Below are 27,264 nucleotides of genomic sequence, written 5' to 3' on the forward strand. Positions count from 1 at the left end.
AAACAATGAACTTGCTTCCATTTTCTGCCTTTCTTTTCAGAACTTTTAACTTTTCTGTATATCATTAACATGAGATAAATCACAAAAATTTAACCACAGGTAGCCCTAGAAAAAGAGGTAACTGGGCAATAATAAATGACCCACACAAATGCTTGAAACCTGTCACCTTAAAATAATCTGAATTAGAAGTAATGTTTGTTGCAGAGTAAAATTACTAAATAAATAGGATAGGACAACACAAAAGCTAAAAACTGCTCCTTTTATTTACTAAAGAGACTACTTCAGACAATGTAGAAAAAAATCAACCTGTAGTTCAAAAAATAGGATTAAAAATACATGAAAAAGAGCTATTAATAAATAAGCTTCTTGTGTTTCCTCCTTTTAAAACTCAAAACAGTGTGGTCTGCCTCATGCCCACATCGAAAGAACCCACTAACTGAGAATAACAGAAACAAAGGCTTAAGTCAATCTCTCTCTCCTGGTGCCGAAACCCATTATACAAAAATGTTCTTTGAACCAACAACACAGTTAGAAAGACAGAAACAGAACAGGAAGATAAACCCACAAGAGAAAACAACTAGGACATCGCCACACACCCTCCAGTTTTCTCCAAAACATTTTTCTTCCCAGATGAACACAGTAAGTCCAAAAGCTCTATTTTTAATGCATGAGTCTTGGTTGTGGCACAAACAGATCAATGGAAAATCTCATCTTCATGAACACTTGAGGCTATAACACAAAGTATGTAAGCTTATAAAATAGCATGTCTGATAGAAGAAGCCTCAAAATGAAAACACGAAGGAACCAATGAGAAAATGAATGAATGTCTCTAAGAGAGAATTTTAGAGTATTTAAGAAGTGATAATGTATAAATTGGCTATCAATTCTCAATCTTCTCCTCTACTATATAACTATGTACAACTATATGCATGTGTGTGTGTGTATGTGTATTTAGTTTGTATACCTAGAAAAGAGCTGGCACAGTTACGCTGGAGAGGGAATTTGGGAGAATTCTGGGGAAAGTGGGGGTAGGCCCTAGTGTCCCCGCCATGCTGCAATGGGGAAAGAGGATTTTAAATGAAGGTTTTCTCTGTGTTATCAATGATACTGCCTTGTAATTTCTTAAGAGGATGTAATAAGGATTTAAATCACTTTCCAATTATTTCTAAAGGTCATTTATTCATTTATTCCACATATATTTATTGACAGAGGCAATTTCTTGAGACTATGTTTACACTGGCAGGCTCTGTAGACACAGGCCTTTATAGGGAAAGCAAGACAGCCCAGCCTTTTATAGGTTCAACAAAGACACAGATCCAGAAGAGGAAAACCATATTTCAATACAGCTCCTTGTTCTATTCTTTGAGAACATCAACAGTTAAACTGACTTTTATGGCATGGCCTAGAGGCCTAACTATTTTTTTTTTTTTTTTTTTTTTTTTTTTTTTTTGCGGTATGCGGGCCTCTCACTGTTGTGGCCTCTCCCGTTGCGGAGCACAGGCTCCGGACGCGCAGGCTCAACAGCCGTGGCTCACGGGCCCAGCCGCTCCGCGGCATGTGGGATCTTCCCGGACCGGGGCACGAACCCGTGTCCCCTGCATCGGCAGGCGGACTCTCAACCACTGCGCCACCGGGGAAGCCCGAGGCCTAACTATTATGTACAAAATAGAAAATGTGTCCATAGTTGTAGTCAACCAACAGATGAACAACTCAACTGTTCAAACTGGAGGCTACCTGTTCACTAGGCAACTTTTTCCCATAGTTAACCATGATACTGTTTCATTCTCTTCTAAAGGTTAAAGTAAAGCATTACTGGCTCTTATGACTTTCTCATGAGTTGTGATTAGGTGCAACCACATTCTCAGCACTGTAAGACTGAGAATATTTTCACCCTAAATGCAGCAACATCGAAATTGCCAACAATAATAACCCAACGTTACTTCCATTACGAGCTGGTCTTTGCTTTAAAAAAATACCATGATACTCCCTAGATAATAACCTACTTAAAGTGTTCTCCCTGGTTAACAATGGCATTTGTCTAATGCCCGTGCCAGGAGTGGAAGCCTGTGACTGACTGAAGCCAGCACAACAACAGAAATATCTCCTAAAAACACGGTACAGTATAGCTCATTCTTCAAGATCATCCAGGGGAAACTTGAGGATGAGTGTGTTGATGTCTTTTAAAAACAATCTGCTAAATGCTTTTAGATCCTGTGCCCTGATTACTGGCTGACTTATATATTTTTGGCAATGCTAGTGCCCTGGAGGGCCTGACCATTTAAATAGCTAAGGTCCTCAGTTTACATAAATTTTGAAAAAGCCAAGATAAGTAGACTAATTTCTTATAAAAGTATTTTCTTCTGATCTTTGAAATGTTAAAAGGGCCACATCAGTGGATTATTTTGAACAAGGAAAGTTTTGCTTTATAAAGACTGCCATTGTAAACAACTAATCCCCTGGCCAGTCATACATGCCAGGCAAAGTACACTTACCAGGCAAGAAGCAATGACTCTTTACCTAATGGGGCTCGTTGAGAGGGCAAACTAACTCGGTAGATCAGATTCCATGTCAATTATTGCTTGTTGCTAATGAATGTGGTCATTGCAAAGGATGTTGTACAGATCCAATGAGACAATGTACAGAAACTGCCTAGTGTAGCACCTGACATCATCATCATCAGACCAGAAACATGTTCCAACCATGCTCAGAGCAGGTGTTTTAAGAAGAAATATAATCTTGAGGAGATCTCTGCACTCCCATGCTCAGTGAAGCACTATTCACAATTACCAGGTTGCGGAAATAACCTAAATGTCTATCAACAGATGGATGTAAAAAGAAGATGTGGCATATACCTACAATGGAATATTATTCAGCCTTGAAAAAAAGAAGGACTTTCTGCAACACAGGACAATATGGATGAACCTGGAGGACATGATATTAAGTGAAATAAGCCGGCTACAGAAGGACAGATATTACATATTTCACTCATATGAAAGATCTAAAGTAGGCAAGTTCATAGGATCCAAGAGTTGAAAGCTGGTTGCCAGGGGCCAGTGAGGAGGGAGAAATGGCAAGTTGCTAATCAATGAGCATAAAGTTTCAGTTAAGCAAGATGAATAATAAACCCTAGATCTGCTGTACAACATTGTACCTCTTGTCACCGATAATGTACTGTACACGGAAATATGTGTCAAAGGGCAGATCTCAGGTTAAATGTTCTTACTACAATAAATAAAATAAAATATTTTGTAAAAGTAAAAAAGCAAAAGAAAAAAATATTTTTCTTTTTCTTTGCAACCTCATTTTTGGGCAAAATATCTGTAATATCTCCATAGGATTATAATGTAATATTATACACTTGAAATTTTATAACCAAATGTTGGTTATAAAATACCAAATATTATAACCAAATATGGTAATCAAGTATTTCAAACTTTTTTTTTGTTAACAACAAACTAATAGGAAGAGGAAGTAACCTCTTAAATATTGATTATTTCTGAAAGATTGTTTGCCCATTGGACTTTTTTGGCAGATACACAATTACCACATTAGAGAACTAAAAGGAGCTTTAGGTATCATTTCAAAAACAAGGAAACTAAGTCCCGAAGAGATTAAGGGAATGCCAGACCTAGTACTGAAAGGGATTTCTTTGGACGTCCGTACAATGCTCTTTACACTAGTAGGGTGTATTTGTATGTTGAAATGATGCAAGTCATCCTTAGATGATCATACAAATGTGGGGGACATTTGCAAAATAAATACTACTAGCCAGCATCTTTCATAATTTACTGCCTTTAATCCTCACAAAAACTTTGCAACATAGGGATTATTAGCACTACTTCTAAGGTAAGGAGACTGAGGCCAATGAAGGTCATAAGAACAAGAGGAGGCAAAGCTGGGAATCAGATCCAGTCCTAACCTACAAAGACCGGCTCTTTTCAGCATGCCTTGCTGCCTTATGGAAGGTGAAATGAGTCCTGCAACACCCCTGCCAAGGAAAAAACACTTCAGCTAATTTTCTGGCTCTTATGCAGAAGCTGTTGATTCCAAGCTCACATACCTGTGGTGGAGTCGATGGTGAAAAGGAATGACAGGTCTCCGAGGACAAGTTCATAAGCCACTGTTCCATACATCCCGGAATCCCTGTCTGAGGCAAGAACATTGATGATCTCAGTGCCTGGCTGGGTCTGGCCGCTAATGCTCGTCACATAGGTTGACGGGTTAAACACGGGTTCATTATCATTCACATCCTCCAGTTCCACACGAACAAAAGCTTGGGCGCTGAGTCCACCCTGTTGGATGGATGAGAAGAGGTTACAAATGGGTCTCACCTGAACACTGGGATGCAGAATAACTGAGAAGGATCCTAGAATAGACTTTTGAAACAACAAATATATATATATATATATATATATATATATATATATATATGTATATATATGTATATATATATATATATATATTCATTTTACTTTTAACCTTGAGCTATGAGTTCATGGTATCTATACTCCAATGCTGATTCTTAAATAGGAATGAGATTACCACTTAAAGCTTCTAAGAGGCAATAATTCCAGAGTAGAGGCCAAAGATATTCAAGGAAAGTTTCCCTGATGTCCAAAGAGTAAAAAAAAAATCACTTTCACCCCCCAAGATAATCTTTAACTGCTAAGGAGAAAGGGTAAGGGAATATTGGAGGGGGGTGCAAGAAAACACTGACCCATATGAGGGAGCTAGACTTCAGTTATTTGGAGGAAAAGCATAACAGAGGAAAGAGCAAGTGCAAAGGCCCTGAGACAGGAGTGCTGTACATCCCAGGCCTGTTCAGGGGACAGCAAGGAAACCAGTAGGGTGACATCAAAGGGGCAGGGGCTGTTCACAGAGGGCTCTGTGGGCCTCTGAGAGGACCGTGGCTCTGACCCATTTGAGGGCCTTGAGCAGAGGAGTAGTTTGATTTGCCCCCTGAAGGGCAGGCAGCAAGGTTGGAAGGAGGGAGACCAACTAGGAAGCAAGAAGAATCATCAAGTCCAGAGCAGAGGGTAGCAGTGAAGGTACTCTTCCTACAGACTTGGGGCCAGATTTGTTTTGGGATTCTTAATTTTCCATGTATTAGATAAGAAATATAGTGTATAAAACAGTGAGAAGTGGATCCCATACTGGCTTTTTGTGTGCATTTCCTCCATCCAAAAATAAGGAGCAGGAGAGAGAGCACAATAGAAGAAGATAATCCTCTGCAATTTTTACTTTTCTAAAGTAAAGCATATGTTCCTACTTAAAGCACCATTTTCTATTTCTATCTGGTACACTTTGATACTTTCATCTTGGACAAAAATCCTTGGTAAGTCACAACAGCCTGAGTTTTCTCACTCACTTATCCTCCCTCCCTCTCTCTCTCTCTCTCTCTCTCTCTCTCTCTGTCTCCCCACTTCCCCCACCACCACCAACTGTGGCAGGATGCACTGAGCAAAGAGGAAAACCAAAGGCAGTGAAGAAGGTTTGGCACAGGACAAAGAGAGCACGCTGCTGTGGGCTCTGGAGGGAGCGCGAGCTGAGGGTGAAGGGCAAGAGAGCATCATTTCGTATTGTTTGGGATGAAGTAAACCACGAATCCAGAAACGCCTCTCACGCACTGAGGACCCATGTACCCCAGACACTGGGGACTAAAACAGAATTGAGAAAGACTAAAAAATAGTGTGATTTTCCATCTTCTAAGCTGAATAAAGTGCCAGGCCTATGCCAGTTTTAAATTAACACAGTAAAAATAAAAACAGTGGCAGTTCCATCCAGTCTGTATCCTTAAAATGCAGACTGGCGCTGTGTCTTCAGCAAAGCTAAGTAACCTGTGGGTCCTCAGGTGGAGTGGAGCGAGGGGGCTGCAAGCTGACTTCTAGCAGACGGGAAAGGCTGTGCCTGCTGATTCTCCAAACTGGATTCCTTCTCAGTTTTGCTTTCCTTTTATCCTTACTTTCCTCTTTCTTTTAAATTTCTCCACAAGTTCAAGAAGTCATTTAGGTTTGGGGTGGGTGGGGGTCTGAGAAAGCAGGTAAGAGAAGAAATGAGAGAGTGGGGAACATGTGAAGGAATGAAGATCACTCCACCTTAAGACCTTTAAGAACAAAGATGTTCATTCCTGGGCTATCCATGAAGACTCTCAATCAGGCCATGTCACCAAGAACAAGCAAAATGTTAAATGGACAAAGTGAAGAGCTTGTTGTCACAGATTAGTGAATCTTTTTGCAGGAACAGTATTATACATAGATTCAGTCTTCCTTTTTTATGAATCCATTTTTTATCTGTTAAATGTATCAATGAGGGCACTTTCCTCTTATAATAACAATTTGTGAATGAATGTTAAGTGCGCTTCATGTGTATTTTCACATTCGATGGTTATAATCTCCCTTTCTAAAGATTTTTATTGTTTCCTCCATTTTTACAACTAGAAAACCAAAGCACAGAGAGCCTATGTGACTTGTCCAAAGTAAGTGAGACTATAAATAGATCTGCAACCGGAACAGAGATTAATCTGTCCCCAAAGCCTTTAAAGTATTGCTATGGTATAAATTCTACTTTTCATGAAGGACTTGTTTAAAGACTATGCTATGGGCAATGCCAACCATGGATTCCATCTCAGAGTTAAGTCCTGCTTACAAAGGACTTAACATTTATGAGACAAACACTATACAATGGGGTTTGTGGCACAGAGGGAAAATCTGGAGCCAGGAGATCTGGATCTGACATCTGGTCCTGCCGGCCTCTGGGACCACAGCCTCGAGAACGTCAGGGAGCCCGAGGCTGAGCTGCCTCTTCTGTAAAGCAGGCCACCTGTTCACCTTGCAGGCCTGCTGTTGGAAGCAGTGATATAATATGTATGAAAACATTTATTATGGCTAATTACCATCAATTATAAGGTTTTACAGCCTCCTTATCCTAAATACTTGGGACCAGATAGATTTGTCTTGGAATCCTGAATATTTTAAGTTTTATAAAAGAAATATAGTGTCTATACCTAATGAGGTCTGGAGTGGCAGCCCTTAATCACTTAATATTCTGCAGCAAAATGGATGAATAGACACATTTAGAGGGATTAAAAAAAAACATGCATAGTCTCATGTTGGTTCAAGTCAGATTTCTCACCAAATGAGTTTTCAAAACTCTCCATCTTGAGAGCTTTCAGAACTACACATAAAAGACTGTGGATCTTTATTACTCAGATGCAGATGTGCTGTGAGCATTGAATGGAGGGAAGCCTCAGGGCTGAAGGGATCCTTGAGATGGGTCCTCACAAACAAATAGGCTTTTAGAGCTCCAGCGGGTGTGCACGTCTGAGTCTGGAGGAGCCCTTTTTAATCGGGAGATGTGGGCCCTGAGGCGTGGCTGCCGTCTGGTTACTGAGGAGGACCCGGTACAGTCCCTCCCTGTGAGTTTCTGGGTCAGTCTTTGTTACAGTGATTCCAAATCAGAAGAGTAGGAGAAAATTGGAAATGTGGTCTGGAGAGTCGTAGCCAGATATTTGAGGAAACTAGAAGAATTCAGGATCCAGTCCCCTTTATAGGTAGATAACAAAACCTCAAAGACAATGAACAGGACTAGAATCTGGGTGCTTCAGCTACAGCCAATCCAATCATTTCCTTGCTTTGCTTTTGCATCTTCTTTATAAAAATCCTTCCCCTGCTCCTGCCCATGGAGCACTCCTAACTACTTCTGGTTGAATGCGGCCTCATTTGAATCAATTTTTGCTCAAATAAATTCTTAAAATTTTTTTTAAAAAAGGATTAAAAAACATATATTTCAGGTAAAAATAACATCCTAGAAAATATAAAGATATTTTTTAAAAAGTCTCTGTCATGTTGTAGGAGGGGTAAGCACACTGGCATGGCTTGGAGGGAGAAGTAGAGGGTGGGAAAAATCTAAAGAAAAGCCTTGATGCTCAGATTCATGGAGCTTCATCTAAATGCTAAGGAGGATAGACTTTGTTCTGCACACCTGTAGACTCTCTCAGTAAAAAGTGTGGTGTGTACACCCTGAATACCTATATATTTACTAATAACTTATATATTCATTTACTATGCTAAATGTTACATATACTAAAAATACCACAAAAGTTTTAAAAGGATGAAATTCTAAGTTGTAATGTTTTCCTCCTAAACCCCTACTTGGGACACTATTGCTGTCATGAATGAAGGGACATGATCAAATCTAAGTTTTAGAAAAAGATACCTGAGGTAGCAAAAAAAAAGTGCATCATAAAAATAAACAAAGAGGTTCCTTAGTCAAAAAGGAAATGGTGGATTAACCAAGTCAAATGGGTTCTCGGCCTCAGGACTTGCCACAGAACCTTCCCGAGGCACATTTCTATCAGGTGGGGTGAGTTCTGAGATGTTCTGCACCCTTATTTACCACAGAACCCTCAGTGGAAGGAGCATCTCAGGAGGCAAGTATCCCACAGAGCACAGTGTGGTGAAAGCTAATCTAAACTCACTTTCTCCATTCCATCAAGTGTTCACCTCCTAATCCTCTGAAACTAATCCTCTGTCTAGCTCCTCAAGGCTGTCCTGATCATGCAACCTCTGAGAGACCCTGACCAGAACCGCCCAGTAAGCTGCTTCCAGGTTCCTGGCCCTTAGAACTGCATGAGATATTAAATGCATATTATTTTAAGCTGCTAAATGTGGGAATAATTTGTTACACAGCCATAGGTAACAGTACACCTCATAAATTCTGTATATGAATATTTCTTAACTTTGTCTTATCCTTTCTCTTTCCACCAACAAGTTGTGGTTCACTTTGATATAATTTTATTCATTTAGGTTTTTAAATTATGGTAAGAGACTCTCAACCAATCTACCTGAATCCCAATCCTCTCAAGAAGTGCTGTGAAAGTTAGGAGTATTGGGGGAAATCACCAGATTTGAAAGCATACAATATTGAAGGCAGGAGGGTTGTCTAGGACCAACACTGGATGTGGAAAAATACCTGTTGTTTTGTCCATTTTGGCCACTGTCTACCCCCCATGCTCTCTGTTTTTGCCTCTGGGACTCCTGAATAGAACATTAATATCTATCCTTCATGTTGCTTAGCTTTTTCTGGGCTGTGCTTCCCTTTGCCAATGCATTCAAGTCTATAGTTCATAATTCAACAAGCAAAGGTGAAGGGAACTGAGGGTCCAGTTTGTTAAGGAAAAAAAAAATCAGTGAACCATGGTGTCACCAAAGCCAAGAGAAGCAGTGTCCAAAGAACAATTTCAAGTTCCTTGAGAAGCCGAATAAAATGAAAATAACAAAAGAACCCCAGGATGTGTCACAATGTAAATCATGTTACTAAAAGCAGTTTTACTAGAGAGGTGGGATGGGAAGAATGGATCAAAGAAAGACTGAAAACAGAGACAACTATTTTAAGTAGATTTGCTGTGAAAGATAGAAGAGGAAGAAAACGGTTTTCTCAAAAGGTACCTGCAATCAAAAGGAGGTTTTTTTTCCAAAAGATTATTATTTTAACATCTTTTAACATCTTTACTGGAGTATAATTGCTTTACAAGTGTGTGTTAGTTTCTGCTGTATAACAAAGTGAATCAGCTATACATATACATATATCCCCATATCTCCTCCTTCTTGCGTCTCCCTCCCACCCTCCCTATCCCACCCCTCTAGGTGGACATAAAGCACCAAGCTGATCTCCCTGCTCTATGCGGCTGCTTCCCACTAGCTATCTATTTTACATTTGGTAGTGTATACATGTCCATGGCACTCTCTCACTTCGTCCCAGCTTACCCTTCCCCCTCCCCAGGACACTAGTATTATGCCCTGTAGGCTTACAGGAGATATTCAATCGAATTTGACAAAATCATTACAGAAGTGAGATCCTTAAGAAGGCTCTAATTGGGGGAGCCTGAACAGCAGAGGGATTTGCTTTCAATGCAAACAGGGACATCTCTACTCTACTAACAGGAAAGAAGGCAAAGGATGTGAGCCAATAGCTGGCAGGAAGATAAGGACTTCTCTCTCAAGCAGCACATTCAGCTGCTTAGGCAAGTACAGAAAAGGCAGAGTCGGGTTTAGATAGGGCTGGGTTTTTATCTGGAAAGTTCTGTGGAGCAATGGAACTAAAGGGAGTTTGCAGCTGAATGACTTTAAAGACGGGTCAATAAACTAGTGGTCTTAACAGGAGGTCACTCTATGGGAGTGGAGGTGCTATGTAAGTGGAGAGAAAGATGAGAATGCTTATCAGAATACAGCATGCTGGAAATCAAGATTTCAGAGGTTGGAAACCAGAAAGACAAGGAATTGAGAGGCTCAGTGTGTTGAGTGGTCCGAAAAATGGACAGTGAAGTTTCCAGGAGGGAACAGTAATGGCGAGGAAGACTGAGTAAGATGTAAAGGTCCTTGGTGACAACAAGGTTTAGAATATGACAGCAGCAACAAAGATTGTCCATGGTGTGGTCCGAGAATATGAACTTCAAAAGGAGTTGGTTCTGGAGAAAGGAGTAAAAATGATTTGGATGCTGAAGTGGGCAACAGGAGGGCACCCACCTCAGCACCTCGCTCCTGGCTTGTGATTAGTGGAATATGGACTGCTGTGCGAGAGAGCAAAGAGGAATCGGTATCCTCAGGGGAAGGCTGTTTTGATCAGGGCAAGAAGATGAAGAAGCAGTCAGACACCAGGCTGAGTGTGCAAGAGACTTTGCTAAATGATGGACCAGGAGTTCCAGAGGGCGTGGTAGAAGAGTATGGGAGGGTGGGTAGGAGATTGATCCAAATTAAAGGATGAACAGAGCAGGATGGGGATGAGAATACAGATGATGGATGGCTGGGAGGCTTAAACTTCTAGAGGTAAGAATGAGGCAAAGTGGCATTTAAGACATCTGGGAATTAATCATGGTAGTGTATTAAAGAATGGCAGACAAGCATTTCAAGATATGGTTAAGACAATTTAGCTAGAAAATGTGGGCAACTGGGCAATGGTTTATTCCTGAAACTGGGGTAGCAGGGTTGTGATCAATGAAGTATAAGATAAGACTAAGCACTTGAATTCTTTTTGGAAAATAAGATAACATAATCTATTAAAATTAAAATGAGCATGCCCTAAGTTTCAGTTATGTAGAGCAAATAAGTTCCAGAGACCTAATGTACAGCATGATGATTATAGTTAATAATACTCTACTGTATACTTGAATTTTGCTGAGAGTAGATCTTAAGTGTTCTCACCACTCACTATGTTTGATGATTGATATGTTAATTATCTTAATTGTGGTAATCATTTCACTATGTGTACATATAATCAAAACAACATGCCATACACCTTAAATATATACAATTTTAATTTGTTAATTACACCTCAATAAAGTTGGGGAGGAAAGGAAAAAATTAGTCTGCCCTTTTACTTAGCAAGTTTGCTTCCAGAGATTTATTTGCATTATACACAAACTCTGCAGCATAACTTCAATAGTCAACATTTATCATGAATATATATAATGGTGTCAATCTACTTTCTATATTGCTAGTCTGAAACAACCCTCCCCTAAGCCTGGAGTGGTGAGATAAGAGTTGAAATAGCTTTATCTCAGACACATATTTCAGCTACAGAGTTCAGGATGTCACAAAAAATAGAGATAGAATGTTAATAAACACACACACCAAAAAAGAAACATTCATTTGCAGAAAATGAATAGTAAAAGGAAATAGGAGTTAGATATAAGCATGGAATAATTCAATTATTGTGAAAAATCACTTGGCTTGCAGTGTAATCCAATTATTTATTTTCTTCATGTAATTTTATAGCATCCTCATGACTTCTATGTATGAGGTAAATAGCAGCAATTGCAGTAGCAAAAATAGACTATTTCAGAAGTAATACAGGTATAATAGAAGTGATTGAGTTTTAAAAATATTGACAGTCATCACAAGGATAAATAGAGAAGAAGCCCAGAACATCTAGGTAATTTAATAAGAATTCTTCTATTGATAGATAAATATCTCTTAGCAACCAGCAGCAAATGGGTTCTCAGCAATTGTCTTCCAAAGAACTTTCAGGACATATATTAGAAACAGAAAGGATCAGAGGAAAAACCATAGATTGTCAAGGTAATTCTGTACAGTTAAAGGCCTTTGTCAAGGTGCAGTTCATTGTTTTAATTAAATTCATTATGGCCTAGAATCCAACATCTTGGACCTAAAATATCTTGCCTGAGTTCATTAATTTTTCATATTGGAGCTAGATTGCTTCTAGGGGACAGCCTACCAAGTCGTTATCAACCTTGATATCTTCATCTTTACCAACCTTTTTTTTTTTTTTTTTTTTGTGGTACACGGGCCTCTTACTGTTGTGGCCTCTCCCATTGCAGAGCACAGGTTCCGGATGCGCAGGCTCAGCGGCCATAGCTCACGGGCCCAGCCACTCTGTGGCATGTGGGATCTTCCCAGACCGGGGCACGAACCCATGTCCCCTGCATCGGCAGGCGGACTCTCAACCACTGCGCCACCAGGGAAGCCCTTTACCGACCTTTTTGATTAGGAACTGTGCTGTGAGTAGATATTGCATAGAGTAATGATGACAGATGAAGACTTCACCCTGTAGAAATGCACAGTTCATCACAGAAGAAATTTAAAAAGATTACGCTGATAACAGAATAAACCTTGCACACGGGATAACACACACACACACACACACACACACACACACACAAGTTGCTTGCTCTCATACATTCTGACGCAAACACTAGGGACACTGAAGGCAGTTTCAGGTCCGAACAAGGTGAAGATTAGGAAGCTGTTAAAACCCTACGATTTGGGGGCGGGGAAAGACTCTTCTAAAATTTATCTTTAAAAATGCATCGCCAGGTCTGCCCCCAAGAGGACCTGCCTCCAGGCTGGCTGAGTGTGCAACTCCCTTCTTGAGCCCCTGCCACCAGGAACCCTCATGATGGGCAAGAAGGAGAAGACAGCCACCAGTATGGAGAAGAAGTTGTCCAAGTGCTGGGGAAGGAGGAGACCCTGAGGCTCTGATAGCCCATTTTTAAATGCTAGATGCTAAAAAATACTCAGACAATAGAAACACTGTGATCCCCCACTCACCAATGTTGAATGTGTCATTCTCTGCTCATTCTGAGGAAGATGAATTGATCCTATCATTACACAAACCTTTGGGTCCTGCATTTGGCACCCAAGACCTGTAGCAAGTCAAATCATCAGGAGGTCCTTTAGGTCAAAGCAGGTATCAAATGGTAGCCTGGAAAACACAGCTAATTCTTCTTGGTAGCTTCCACAACAGTACAAGGGATTACATCCAGGGCAATGACACATATGCCTTTAACCTGGGCACACTCACATGGAGTAAGCTGTCACCATGAGGGATGGGGCCACACCCAGGCTGGGCTGCCAAAGATCCATAACTCCCCAGGGGACCATATTCATCTGTGGAGGCTACTGGAAAAGTTCAACAAAGGCAGACAAACACACCCTGCATTCAAATAAACTCCAACTAAAGTCTGAGGAAGGAAGAAAAGGAAAATGGGTGTGGACTCAGAGTACCCCTTGGGGAATAGAGCTCACTCCAAGAGCTGGCGTTTAGGCAGGTGTGGTTCTGAATCATTAGACACTGCTCCTTGGGGGTGTCTGTGATGAGGAATGGGAAGAGAGCCTGAAGGGCAATGATTTTGATTAACTGTACTTCTATGACACCTGGGTCAGAGAAGAGAAAACGTAAGTGAGACCAAAAAAAAAGTGAAACCCAAAGGTGATAACAAGCAGGGATCTGGGAAAGCTGGCATCCAGGAGCCCCTGGAGGGGGTTAAAGTGGCAGATGCTGAAGATGGGACCATGATCACCATTGAACAAGAGCCCTCCACCACAGGCAACAGGAAGGAGGAAGAAGGTTCAGACAAAGCCAGTGGCCTCTGATGGAGGCAAGTCCTCATTCCAAAATCATACTGGTCCAAAAGCACAGGCTGCTCTACGTTTATGGAGCTTGTTTGAAGCAGGTGACTGCCAGTTCATCCCCAATGACTTGTACTGCCTTGATTTCTACAAGATGGAAGAATGGAAGACTTTGGTGAGATGGATCCAAAAACAAAGAGCATCTGCAGGAGGTAAACTTGGAGAATGATGGAGATGAGTTAAAAGACTCAGAAGGAAGAGATAAAGATGAGAAAGATGATGACCAAAGAGGAAAGTGGGGAGGAGGGTGAAGAGGAGGAGCACATTGGTGGCACCTGACCAACAGTATGTGGACTCTGCCCAGGACTGAGCAGTACTGAGTGAAGTTTTCTTTGGATGCCGGGGCCTGACACAAAGGAAAAGAAAGTGCTGAGAGTAGCCCATACCATGACCCAAACTTTCTTTGATGATTTAAGATGCTACTCTGGGCCAGAAGTTAAACTGAGTAGTGAATTCCCTGCATATGACTAAGTGTTATTTCCAAGAAATTGGAGTGAAACAAGGTGGCTGCAAAGATTTTCTTTTGTGTAGTCTGATGCATACCAGGGTTCAGGTCAGCCCTTTGTCATCCTCTCTGGAAAGACTCTGCTCCAGGGAAGTGCATTGGCTGCATCTTCCTTTTCTGTATCCTGATGCTTTGACATCCAGGGCCTTGCTTGTCCTGGAGGGACTGCCAGGGGTTCAGGCGAGAATGCTTTTCCAATGTAAACCAACACTCCCAACCACCTCCTTTATTGGCTGTCACACTCTGGGCCACTATTCACCTGCCCTAATCACCCCACAGCCAGGTACCATATAACTAGAGACAGCCTTTATTCCACAGGCCACTGAAACTCTTCTATCTAGCCAGTCTTAAGCCTGCTTATTCTGCCTCTCCCATTCCTTCCCTTGGAAACCACAATAAAGGTCCCTACCCAAAGTTTCCCTCTCCCCCTCTGCCTCTTGACTGACCCAGTGCTTCCTGTTGTGCACACACCATGTACACTCCCTCCTAGAATGTGGCATGATCATCCTCTTGGGATCTGTGAGTATAACAAACTGTTTTTTCAATGGCAGTTGTCTCCTTACTCATACCTGAATAATAATAAAATCTATGTTAAAACCAGGAAGGGTGCAGACCAGTTCCCATGTCTAACAGAGCTGGGCTTAGGATATCACCTCAACAGGAGAATGAGACCTGGAATATGAAGTACCCACAGGAAGGATGTTTCTATTCTAACAAAACTGGAATATGTTGTACTTTGTTAGAGGGTTTTCCATCTACAAAACAAGGAGTTTTTACAGAAGAATATTCTAAACATATAAACGCTGTACAGAATATTCATGCACATCATCGTCTATAACAAAGTACCATAGCGGGATGGCTTATAAACAACAGAAATTTGTTTCTTACAGTTCTGGAGGCTAGAAGTATGTGATCAGGGTGCCAGTATGGCTGGGTTCTGGTGAAGGCCATAACTTCTTGCTGTGTCCTCAGACAGCAGAAGAGGTTAAGGAGATCTCTGGGACTTCTTTCATAAGGGCACTCATTCCATCCCTGAGGGCTCCACCTTCATGACCTAATCACCTTCCAAAGGCCTCACCTCCTAATATTATCACCTTGGGCTTTAGGATTTCAACATATGAATCTGAGGGGGACACAAACATTCAGACCATAGCAATCATGAACCTGAAGATTGTCTCTTCTTTGATTTCTAAAAACTAACAAAAGCTGCTACAATGTCTGTAAACACTTTCTCAGTTATCCTGAAAATAAAATACCTTTTAACTGGAGAAAAAAAAGCATCTCCTTTGTTCAATCTTGGAAAGCTTTATAGAGGGATGGTGTGGTTAAAGATGAACTAGAATTTGCAATAGAGACTGGAGAGCTGAGAGGGAAAGAAGGTATTCTTCATAGAGTAAGTGTGTAGAGTAGGCTCAATATGGAAACAGAAGGAAATAAGCAAGGAGGTTTAAATTAAATATCTAGGTTGATTTTTCATTCCACTGCCAATGCTCCTAATTAATGCACTACTTTTTGGCAGTAAAAAATTTCTGGCATAAAGTAATCTTATTTCTATTAAGATAATTTCTACATACACTTTTATAAAATCATCCAAAAAAACCAACTAATTAGAAACAGATGTTCAACTACTGCAGTATTGGATTTAAACTGGTTATGGACTCCTTTTACAATTGTCTCAAAGTCTATTAAGAATATATTTCTGAAGCCTTGGGTAAATGTTTGTGTATGAATATATTGAGTTTTAAATAATCACATAGATGTGAATTAACCTAAACTCCTCTGTTTACTCTTGTTTTGGTTTCCTACTTCTTTTCTTACATTGAAGCAAAAATTCCTGAAACCACATAGAGAGGGGTTGTTAAATCTAACCAAATACATCATGGTAATTTTATTAAGTTAAATGACTTTATTTTCATGTTTGCTTCCACATGATTACTTGTAATAAATATATTTAGACTCATTTTTTCCCATCAATTCATGTCTTAAGTAGGTAGCTTCTCCCACTAATTTCAAAAGAGAAAGATTAGACCAGAAAGGTGTTAGCAGTACCAATCTACACAAGTAAGTAGTAGGCAGATAAAAAAAGAAATAAGGAAAGTCTCCAAAATAGACTAAGTGAAAAAAATGTGTAGAACAGTGCATAGAGAAGACTGCCTTTACTGTAATGTAATAAAAGTTGAATAAGCTGTTTCTAAAATGTACTTGGAAATGTAAATGGTCAAGAACAACCAAGGCAATCTTGAAAATGAAGGACAATGCTAAACAAATACATGATATCATGACCTCTTATAAATCTAAAGTAATTAAGAGAATATGGAGTTAGTACAAAGGTAGACAAAGAGGTCAGAAATAAGGTGTCCAGAAATAGTCACACACATATACAGTCAAGTGATTCATGACAAATGTGACACTACAGCTCAGTGAGGGAAGAGTGATCATTTCAGTAAATGGTGCTGAGTCAACTGAATATCCATATTGTGAAAAAATAAATGTTCCTCCCACTAGATTGAAATAATAAGTGTAAAAAGTAAAGTAATAAAATTTTTGGAAGAAAAAACAAGAGAATACCTTCATGTCCACAAGGTAAACAAATACTTCTTAAAAGGACAGGAAAAGTGTTAGCTGTAAAGGGAAACAAATGGCTAAATTGAGTTTAATTAGAATTAAGAATTTCTGTTCCTCGAAAGGTTCCACTAAGGGAGTGAAAATGTAAGCCACAGAACTGGACAAGATAGATGCATAAATATATCCAACAAAGGGCTTCCATTCCAAAAGTGTAAAGAATTCATACAAATCAATAACAAAGAGAAGCCAATAGTACAATATAAAATGGGTAAAGAATTAGACACTTCACAAAACAAGTTATACAAATAGCCAATAAATATATGAAAAAGTGCTCAATTCATCAGTCATCAAAGAAACGCAAAGTGAAACTCTAATGTGATACGCTACTTTGCAGGTACAGAACTGCTACAAGTAAAAAGACATTAAATACCAAATGTTGGGGAGGTTGTACAACAACTGAAATTGGTGGGAGTATAAACTGGTACAACTATTTTGAAAAGTTGTTTGATTTTCTTATGACATAGCAATTCCATTCCTAAGTATATACCCAATATAAATGCCTATATTTTTTCAATAAATTACATGTATAACATCGTTAATAGAAATACTATTTGTCATAGCCTAAAATGGATTCCATCAATTACAAAACAGATCAAAAATTATTGTAAATTCACAGAAAAGAATAATATAAACCAATGAGAATGAATGAACTATTGCTACACGCAACAGCAAGAATGATGCTCACAAATAATGCCCTGTAAAAGAAACAATAAAAACACATACTGTATGAATCCATTCACTGAAAGCTTAAAAATAGGCAAATAATGTTTGGTATTAGGAGTCAATAATGATTATCCTTAAAGGGTGGAAAGGATGGTCACAGTAAGGGGTCGAGAGAGGGGCTTCCAGGATACTGGTAATGTTTTTTCATCTGCTTCTATGTATGTTTTCATTCTGCAAAAATCCATTGAGCTGTACACTTATAATTTGTGCAATCTTCTGCATGCACTTTATACGTTAGTTTAAAAGTTTACCCAAGAAAGACATAAAAGCCAAATTGAAGGTGCCCCCACTGATCCAAGATGGGTCAATTAATATGAACATCAGAAACGATAAGGTCAGTAACATACAACACATAACAAATATACAAAAAATACAAGAATTTATAACAAAACTAGGAAAAAAATCATCAGTCATGTTTGGAGATGGTAAACGCACCAACTCATTATTCTAAAAACTGATAAAGTGAAAGAATCAAGCATTATACTGCCTTTCCTGTATGAATTATATTTCAGTGTAATCAAATAGTTGATGAGAGAACATTCTTCTTAGTTGAAGTATTTCAGATAATAAATGCAAAAGGAAAGACAGAATTCAAAAATCACCCTACTGCAACCCTTAATGAAATAATGGTATGTGTCTGCTGATGTAATAAGAAGCACAGAGCACCACCTATATAATGCCAAAACTAATCAGTCTCTGGCTCAAAATGCCAGTTTATAGGAACTACGATAAAAGAACACATTAAGTGAATCCTAAGGATGTAATCAGCCACATTTAGAATATAAAAAATTTACAAGACAATTGATCTGATTTTTTTCTAAAACTAAATACCATAGGAGAAAAGGTAAGGGGGAGGAGTGGGGGACTAACTGTTACAGATTGAAATTTAAGGAATACAGCAATCAAACCCATTCGTGGACTTATTTGGATCTTGATTTAAACATGCCAACTATTTCAAGACATTTTTAGGTAATTCAGTAAATTTTAAATGGAATGGATATTAGATATTATTACAGAATTACTGTTAATGTACTATAGTTGTGTTTTTAAAAAGTCATTACCTGTTAGAGATATTGTTGAATTATTTGCAGATGAAATGATATAAGGTCTGGTATTTGCTTCCAAACACTCCAGCAAAGGAAAGAGGTAGTGATTTATGAAACAAGATTGGCCAGTTGTTGATTGCTATAATCCTTGGTATTCTCTAATACACACACAGTGGTTCACTTTTGAGTATGTTTAAAATTTCGTACATAAAGACTTACCCCATCCTTAGCTTTCACCAAGAGATCGTAGGTGGCTGGATCCCTTTCCCTGTCGATATCTTGAGAAACACAGATTTGCCCATCATGTGGGTCTATCTGGAATGCTTGAGGTGCTTCATAGCTTTGGAATCCAGCATAAAGAGAATATTCAACAAAGCCATAGAGTCCTGCATCTGCATCAGAGGCTTTTACCTGCGAGACAGGAGGGTGATCAGTGAGGAAAGAGAAATGTTAGTGTCACCTTTCAATGGATCATGGATCACTATCCTGATGTGCACAGCCAAGTAGCCCGCATAGCTATTCACAAAGTGTAGGCTTTGGTTTTCTCTCTCTCTTCTCTTACCTTCTGTGACAACTCACCCTCACTCTCCTCCTCCCTTTGTGAGGTCTCCTTTTCTATTCCTATACTTTCACGTGATCTCTGAAAGTGTGAGTTCCTTGGTCCATTTGCCTTCTTATTCCACTCACTACACCTAAGTGATCTCATCCAATCTCAAGGATTTAAATCCATATACTAACCACCTGATAACATACCTGTGGATTCCCACTCATACCAAAGCCCTTCAGGTGATGGGCTCAATGCTTGCCCTCACCCTTTCAGAGCAACAAGCAAAGGACAAGGAAATCAGGCACAATTACTAGTAATCCAACCCAACTGACAGAATTCACCCTGGAGCATGAGATCTGAACTTCCCAAGCCAGATTTCCTTCCAGGGGTAATGCTCCCATCAGAGCCACAACAGTCATGCAGACTGAACACTACACAGAGGTGCCCTGCCCAGTGGCTGCATGGGGGTGAAACCCAGCCAGTGCTCTGCTTTGCCAACAGGTGCACTTACATGGAGTTGTAACTGCACAGAGGAAAGGGCACCTTTCTCTTTGACCATAAATACCATTTATGTTAGCAGTTGTCATATGCGTGGTAGGAAAGATGAAGCAAGTGGAATTATGAAAACACTTAACTGATTTATACTAACTATGGGAGTATACAGTGAGAAATACAACAGGCTATTTATAAAACTCAACATATTCTTGAGCTCATAGGCTTGGTATAATTCTTTTGATTTGCAACCTAATTAATAGTAACAGCAAATATCTAAATAGAACTTGCAATAAAAGAAGCACCTTAAGGGAAGATTGACCAAAAGAAGAAGAAGAAGGAGAAAGAAGAGGAGGTAGAGGAAGAAGGAGAAAGAAAAAAAAGTAAAAGAACTATATGCTACAGAACAGGTACTATTCTAATTGCTAAACATATATTACATATTTGTAACCTATAATGAATTCCATTTTACAGATGAGAAAAGTCAGGCTCAGGGAGCTAAAGTAACTTGCCAAAGATCACATAGCTAAAAAGGGTCAAAACTACGATTCAAATCCAGGCAGTTGAACAGCAGACTACACACTCCTAATGATCATGCTATCGTGCCTCTTGTGTCACGACTTGTCGTTTCATCATTTCATCCTTTATTTACTGAAAGAACACTCCCCAAATCCCCTGACCTTCCTTCAGGGAAGAACTTGCTAGATCAGGTGTAACATCATTCCAAGTAACTGTTTACCTCATATGCATGTGGCTTTCTCACCAGAATATCATTAACATGAAAAAAGGCAACTGACAGTGATGCCTGTGCTCTTGAGTCTTAGCTGAACCTTCTATTCCCCATGGCCAAATTCCAACTGAGTTCCAAATGATAGAAAAATAAATAACAAATTATATCTGTTTGGGGTCAGGGAGAGAAGTATAATAGTTAACTTTTATTTCATTTGTGGCAATATTTATTACTTTTACGACTTGACTCATAGAGTAGAAACACAGCTCTTCAGAGGCTCTTGTAACTTGACTATATCACCTTCTGTTTTTTTATATTGCTGTTGTCTTCTGACCACCTGGTCAAGCCTGCCCCTTTATTAAAATTTTGAGAATAAAAAAAAATTATACCATGTGCAACTTGGTATAATTTTAGATGAAAAAATTTTTGATTCTTACGTCCCATTGTTCTCCTAATATGTGATCATGAGACCTGTATTGTTGAAATGTCTTTCCTGGTCTACTGTTACAGATACTGGAATTTTCTGACTCAGTGTTTACCCTCCCCTGGAGTATTAAACTGAAAGGTGTGTCTTAAAAAAAAAGTGATGGCCACTGAAAATAAAAGAATTAAGCAGATCAATTCAGAGAGTTCAATGTCCAACTAACAGACGTTCCATAAAATGAGTACAGAGACAATGAAAGAAAGGAGCAGCTCTTGTTTGGTTCATAGGCCCCCAAAGCCACTACGATAGGAGAGAAGGAGAGAGTGGAAGAGGCACTCTGGTTTTTAGCTTCCTCAGCCCAGAAGTTAGGTTCAGCTTACATTTCACTGGCCAGAGCTAGTTACATGGCCCCAACCTAACTCAGAGGGAGACTGGGAAAAGTCAAGGATCTCATAGGCACTTGGTGAATACTGTCTCTGCCACAAGTGCCACTTCATCTCCATAGGAAGACACACATATAAGATTATGTAAGTCACCAAGTGGCCTCTCTATGTAGTGAAATTTAAGTAAGTGGAAAGTCATACCCTGAGAAGGCTCCCCAGTGTTATCCTACTACAGATTTCATTTTGGCAGTCCTACATATTTCTGTCAGGCTTTTTGGAGGGAGGTGAAATAGAAGACAATCAATCACCTACAATACCTACTGTTCTCAATTAAATCTAGATTGAAAAAATATCTACTTTTCATCAATACAATGTACATGCAGAAGCTAAACCTTAATTATTATGCTGCCCAAATGAAACTCCATCCCAATAACATGTTCAACAAGCACAAGTTCTCAAGAAGCCTGCCCCTTCGTCCTACTATATCTTGAACATATAACTAGAATTTGACTTTAGGGGTTATCTGTGTAGCCTAGCTCAATCAGGGGCAAGTTTGCCCCCATGAAGACATTTGGCACTGTTTGGAGACAGTTTTGATTGTCACAACTGGGGAAAGGGTGCTACTGGCATCTAGTGAGTTGAAGCCAGAGGTACTGCTAAACCATGAGGAGAACAGACTCCACAACAAAGAATTATCTGGCCCCAAATATCAATAGCACTGAGGTTGAGAACCCCTGCACCTGATGAAATGCTTAACAACTGGCAATATTATTTCCCTCTTTAGTTTTTTTCAGCTGACGACACAGTCTTTAAAATTTATCTTCACTCTCATCTATCGCATGTTCATGGGCAAAATTATTCATCCTGTGCAACCAGCTAACATGTTTGTGAGTTATTCTTCTTATCAGATGGGCTGAATCAGGAAATCCACAAACTTCCCCACTACAAAGAGCTAAATTCCAAGTACATTTGGTCTACTCCATTCTGTCAGCTGTTAATTATTTAGTAGCCTCACGTTCCCAAAGACACCAAATATATCTTCTAAAACCATATGGTATTCTCAATAACTTTGGCTTGATTGGAAGATAAATACAATGACGTTTAAATTCTAAAAATGCATTCTCTGCCTGTAATAGCACATATTAACAAATAATGTGGCTTATATAAAACAAGTTTCTTTATTTCCACTTTCAAGACCTTTTTTGTCATCTGGACTTTTGGCAAAGCAAAATGTATGGAGTCAAAAGTAGGATAAGAGTACCGATCTCAATTTACATTAGCCATTCAGATCCTGAGTTTCAGAATTATGAAGTTAAAACGTATTCCTCCTTGTTTTTACTCAACTCCCTAAAAATATTGGCCTAATATACCAGAACAGCATTTTCTACCCATTAATAATTGGTTTTGAATGTCTACATATAATTTGGCATTTTTAAGAGGTCTACGTTTTCCAATTTCCATTGATGTACACATAAAACTTAGATAATTTGAAATAAGAGAAAATGGAAATGGCTTTGCCAAATCTTCAAGAGAAAATCCTGATTAGTAAGTAAATAAGCCCAGTGGGTCCTTTCTTCAGAGATAGCAGCTTAAATCAAAGAAAGAAGCATCTGGTCAGAGTCTATTATCACAATCTTATGGTGCTAAACTGGGGATCTAGAGGAGATCTTGGGAGGATCTTATCCTTGAATCTACTCAACGAGCCACATTACAGCACCCTCAATGCCATCCTTGTATTCCTCCTCTCAATCTCAATTTACCTGCTTTTGACTGAGAGGAATTTGATAATTTTTACTTTAAACTTATTCTCAGAACTGTTCTCCCTTAGTTTGATCTTTCACAAATTTAATGGAGACATTATAAAGATGCAAGAAATTAATAAAATATTGATATCTGCCTGATTCCATTATTAGCTTCCTGAAATTTAAAGAATTTTTACCACTTCCTTCATTTTAACATCTGGTTAAGGATTTTTCCATATGAATGTGTCACGGAGACAGGGACAAATTGAGAACACTGGCTCTTGAAAACATGTTTTCATATTCTTCAAACAGATTGGATCTATTTGCCTCCCCATCACCAGCATAGCCTCCCTCTACTTCAGAAGGTATCCTCTTCAACAACTGGGCACCAGCCCAGCCAATCACATTGGCACCCTGAAACCCAAAAGTCAGCCCAGAGTCACAGATAGGGTGATATATTGTTAGCAACACCGTCCTTGACCTGTTGCTGGGCAATCATATCACACTTAATTCAGTGATGTCTGTACAAAAGCCTCAGAGCCCAATCAACAAAATGAGTGATAAACAAAAAAAGTCCTAGGGAAAAAAAAAAGTGACTGCACTTAAAATTTAAAATTAAATAATTCACTTTAATTTGTTCTTATTGTAATTTCCAAAATTTCTATCATGAGCATAAAGAAAAAAAGGAGAAAAAGTAATCACAAAATAACTTCTTACATTGAAGTGCTTGGTCAACCATGGATCCTACAGCTAAAACAGGATTATAATATTTCAGTGGAAGCTGGATTCAGGATTGGGGACCACATGGAATCAAGTATGCCACTCTCTGAATACAACTTTGGCAAGTTCACCAACGACCAAGTCTAACAATCAAGGCTGGGCTGGGCCCTTATTTTCTACACCACTCAGCTGCTCACCACACAGTGAATTATCTTCTCACTGAAGCACTTCCTCATCAGACACCACACTGTGACTCTCTTTCTCCTCCTACACCTCACTGACCCCCTTCAGTTTTCTTTACTGCCTCTGTGTTCTCTTTCTGACCTCTGAATACTGTAGTGCCCTGGAGCTCAGTCTTAGGGCCACTTCCCTTTTCAATCCACAGTCATTGCCTGTATCAGGCTGAAAGGTGGTCCCCAAAAAGACTTGTCTGCCTTCTAATCCCTGGAAACTGTGGATTTTACTTTATTTTACAAAAGAATGAATATTACCTTATATTGCCAAAGATGTGATTAAGGATTTTGAGAGTAGTTTATCTTGGATTACCCAGATGAACCCTTAATCCAGTGACAAGCGTCCTTATAAGAAAGAGGCAGAGATATCCCATAGATAGAAGAGGAAGCAATGTGGCCATGTAGGCAGAGACTGGAGTGATGCAGCTACAAGTCAAGGAGCACTTTACAGGTAGCAGAATCTGGAAAAAACAAAGAAGGGATTTTCCCTTAGAGCCCCCAGAGTGACCAAGGCCCTGCTCGATTTTGTACTTCTAACCTCCAGAACTATGAGCAACAACAATTTCTGTTGTTTTTTTAAGCCACAAAGTTAATGGTTATTTGTTATAGAAGTCCTAGGAAACTAATACATACCCTGAGTGATCTGACCCAGGCCCAGGGCATTAAACCAACATATATTCCCCCAATACTTGGACTTGTGCCCCAGATTCATGCATCATCCAATTACTCCTCCTCTCAAGTGATTAGTAGGCACTTCCAATGTACTACGACTAAACAGACCTCTTAATTCCCACTGCTCCAAATTCTGCTGTCCTCCCAGTGTTTTTAGTGAATGGCACCACCATTCACTTATTGTTTTGGCAGCCAAAGAGATACTCCTGAAAGGACAACAAATCATGTCACTCTCCTGCTCAGAATCTTCCAGTGGCTTCTCATACTCATAAAATCCAGCTCTTTCATTTGACCTCTTCTCTGACCTCACCTCCCACTTCTCTCTGACTCACTCACTCCCCTCTGGATACACTGATCTCCTTGATGAATCCACCAGCTTGTATAACTTACTCCCTCACTTCTTTCAAGTCTCTGCAAACACCACCTAATCCCCCAGAGGCCTTTCCTGATCACCTTACACTAGAGTGTCACCCTCACCTCTGCCATCCTCTGTCCTTGCTTTGCTTTTCTTCAGAGCACTTATCTCTATACTTCATTATATGTTTTTATGTATTTGCTTATGTAATATTTGTCTTCCCCACTGAAATTACATCGCTCTTGCTCCCTGCTACATCCCCCGCACCCACAACAGTAGTACCTGGCTCAAGATGAAGATGCTCTAAAACTTTGTTGCAGGAATGAAGGAATCTAATATTGTACATAAAATGCAAGCATGTTTTAGAAATAGCTTTTATAACTAATCTAATCTATTTTGACTTTAGAAAAATTGCATAAGGATAAGAACAAGATAGCTTTACAGATACCAGGGCCACCCTCCTGGAGCTTCATGGCACTGCCCAGCCATGGTCACCCCCACCATTCTCTTTGACATGGCCACCGCCAGTGAGCTCTTGGGCCACGTCTCCTTTGAGTTGTTTCCAAATAAATTCCCAAGGACAAGCAGAACACTTTTGTGCTCTGAGCACTGGTAAGAAGGAATTTGTTATAAGGGCTCCTGCTTTCAAAGAATTATTCCAGGGTTCATGTTCCAGGGTGGTAACTTCACATGCCATTATAGCGCTGGTAGCAATTCCATCTAAGGGAGAAATTTGATGATGACAATATTATCCTGAAGCATAGGGACCCGGGTATCTTGTCCATAGCAGTGCTGTACCCAACATTAATGGTTCCAAGTTTTTCATCTGCACTGCCAAGACACAGTGGCAAGCATGTGGTCCCTGGCAAGGTGAAAGAGGGCATGAATATTGTGGAAGCTATGGAATGCTATGGGACTAGGGGTGGCAAGACCAGAGAAAACATCACCGTTGCCCACTGTGGACAACTCTAATAAATTTCACTTGCATTTTATCTTAACGACCACACCATTCCTTCTGCAGCTCAGGAGAGCACCCATCATACCTGTCTGCATGCATCATCCTATAATCTCTGTCTCCTCACTGTACTTCTTTGGGTTCCATATTTTCCTTGTCCCCCTCCAAGTCTTGCTGGACTGCAGAGTTAAGTTTATGATTATGAAATAAAAATTAAACAACAACAACAATTAAAGAACAAGATATTTCATAACACCCATCAAACACTCATTGAGGAATATTTTTTTATTCCTAAAACACAATCCATTAATCAATCTATATCATCATAGAATAAAATCCAAAATGCTAAAACTTGCAAAAGAAAAAGAAAACTATCCTCAGTCATGTGAAACTATTCAGAAATTGGAAACAGAACTGTATTTTATTTTCATTTTTTAAAATGTATTTTCAGAGAAGTCGATAGAGCTGTTAAATGAATAAACTGACTATATTCTCTCAAGTTACAATTTAAAAAAAGGATACTTTTCTGATAATGTTTTTATTGCCTTAACTGAGGAATGGGATTAAAAGACCATTAATCCTACTACTTATTGCCCTTCTCCTCACATCCCCCCCAAAAAAAACAGCCAAAGGAAATGTTGTGAAAAGAGACCAGTGGGTAGGGGTGGGGTGGTAACTTGTTTTATAAGTTATTACAAAGTGTTAAATTAAAAAACAGTGTGATCTCAAAAAAAAAGAGAATTAGCAGGCAGTTCAGTAGAACACAAAAGTAAGACCTGAAAAAGACCTTGGTAAACTTATTTTATTTTTTTGTATATTACAAAAAAAAAAATCATACACCACTGAGAAATGTGGGTTTATCCACATAAATTGCTAGAAAACTTGGCAAAGTACATGGGGAAAAAAATCAAGTTTGCTATTAACCTCACACCAAAATAAATTCTACACAGATATGTTAAATGTAAATAATGAAATCATTTAAAGCACAATGAATATATAGGGGAATTCTTGGCTGATTCTTACATTGGAAAGAAATTTCAGAGCAAAAAGGAATTACAAAACTAAAACAGATGGACAGAAATCATAAAGGGAGAAGTCAATACAATGACTACATAACCGTTTAAAACTCCACTATGTCAAAAATACAACACACAAAAAAATTTCAATGAAAATAAGTTATGACATCT

The 27,264-nt window shown here is 39.3% G+C and overlaps 1 protein-coding gene across 1 annotated transcript in view; it reads right to left on the reverse strand.

The window, feature by feature from the left end:
• DCHS2 (dachsous cadherin-related 2) overlaps window positions 1-27,264 on the reverse strand; it is a gene marked incomplete at both ends in the record, with an annotated part of 312,361 nt that overhangs the window by 155,339 nt on the left and 129,758 nt on the right. Inside the window, one exon of the mRNA XM_081240754.1 lies at window positions 19,044-19,235. Coding sequence (XP_081096880.1) covers window positions 19,044-19,235 — 192 coding nt within the window. The remainder of the gene's footprint in view (window positions 1-19,043; window positions 19,236-27,264) is intronic.

Source organism: Mesoplodon bidens, assembly GCF_964165515.1.
Source record: "Mesoplodon bidens genome assembly, chromosome: 1".
Classification (NCBI taxonomy): Eukaryota; Metazoa; Chordata; class Mammalia; order Artiodactyla; family Ziphiidae; genus Mesoplodon; species Mesoplodon bidens.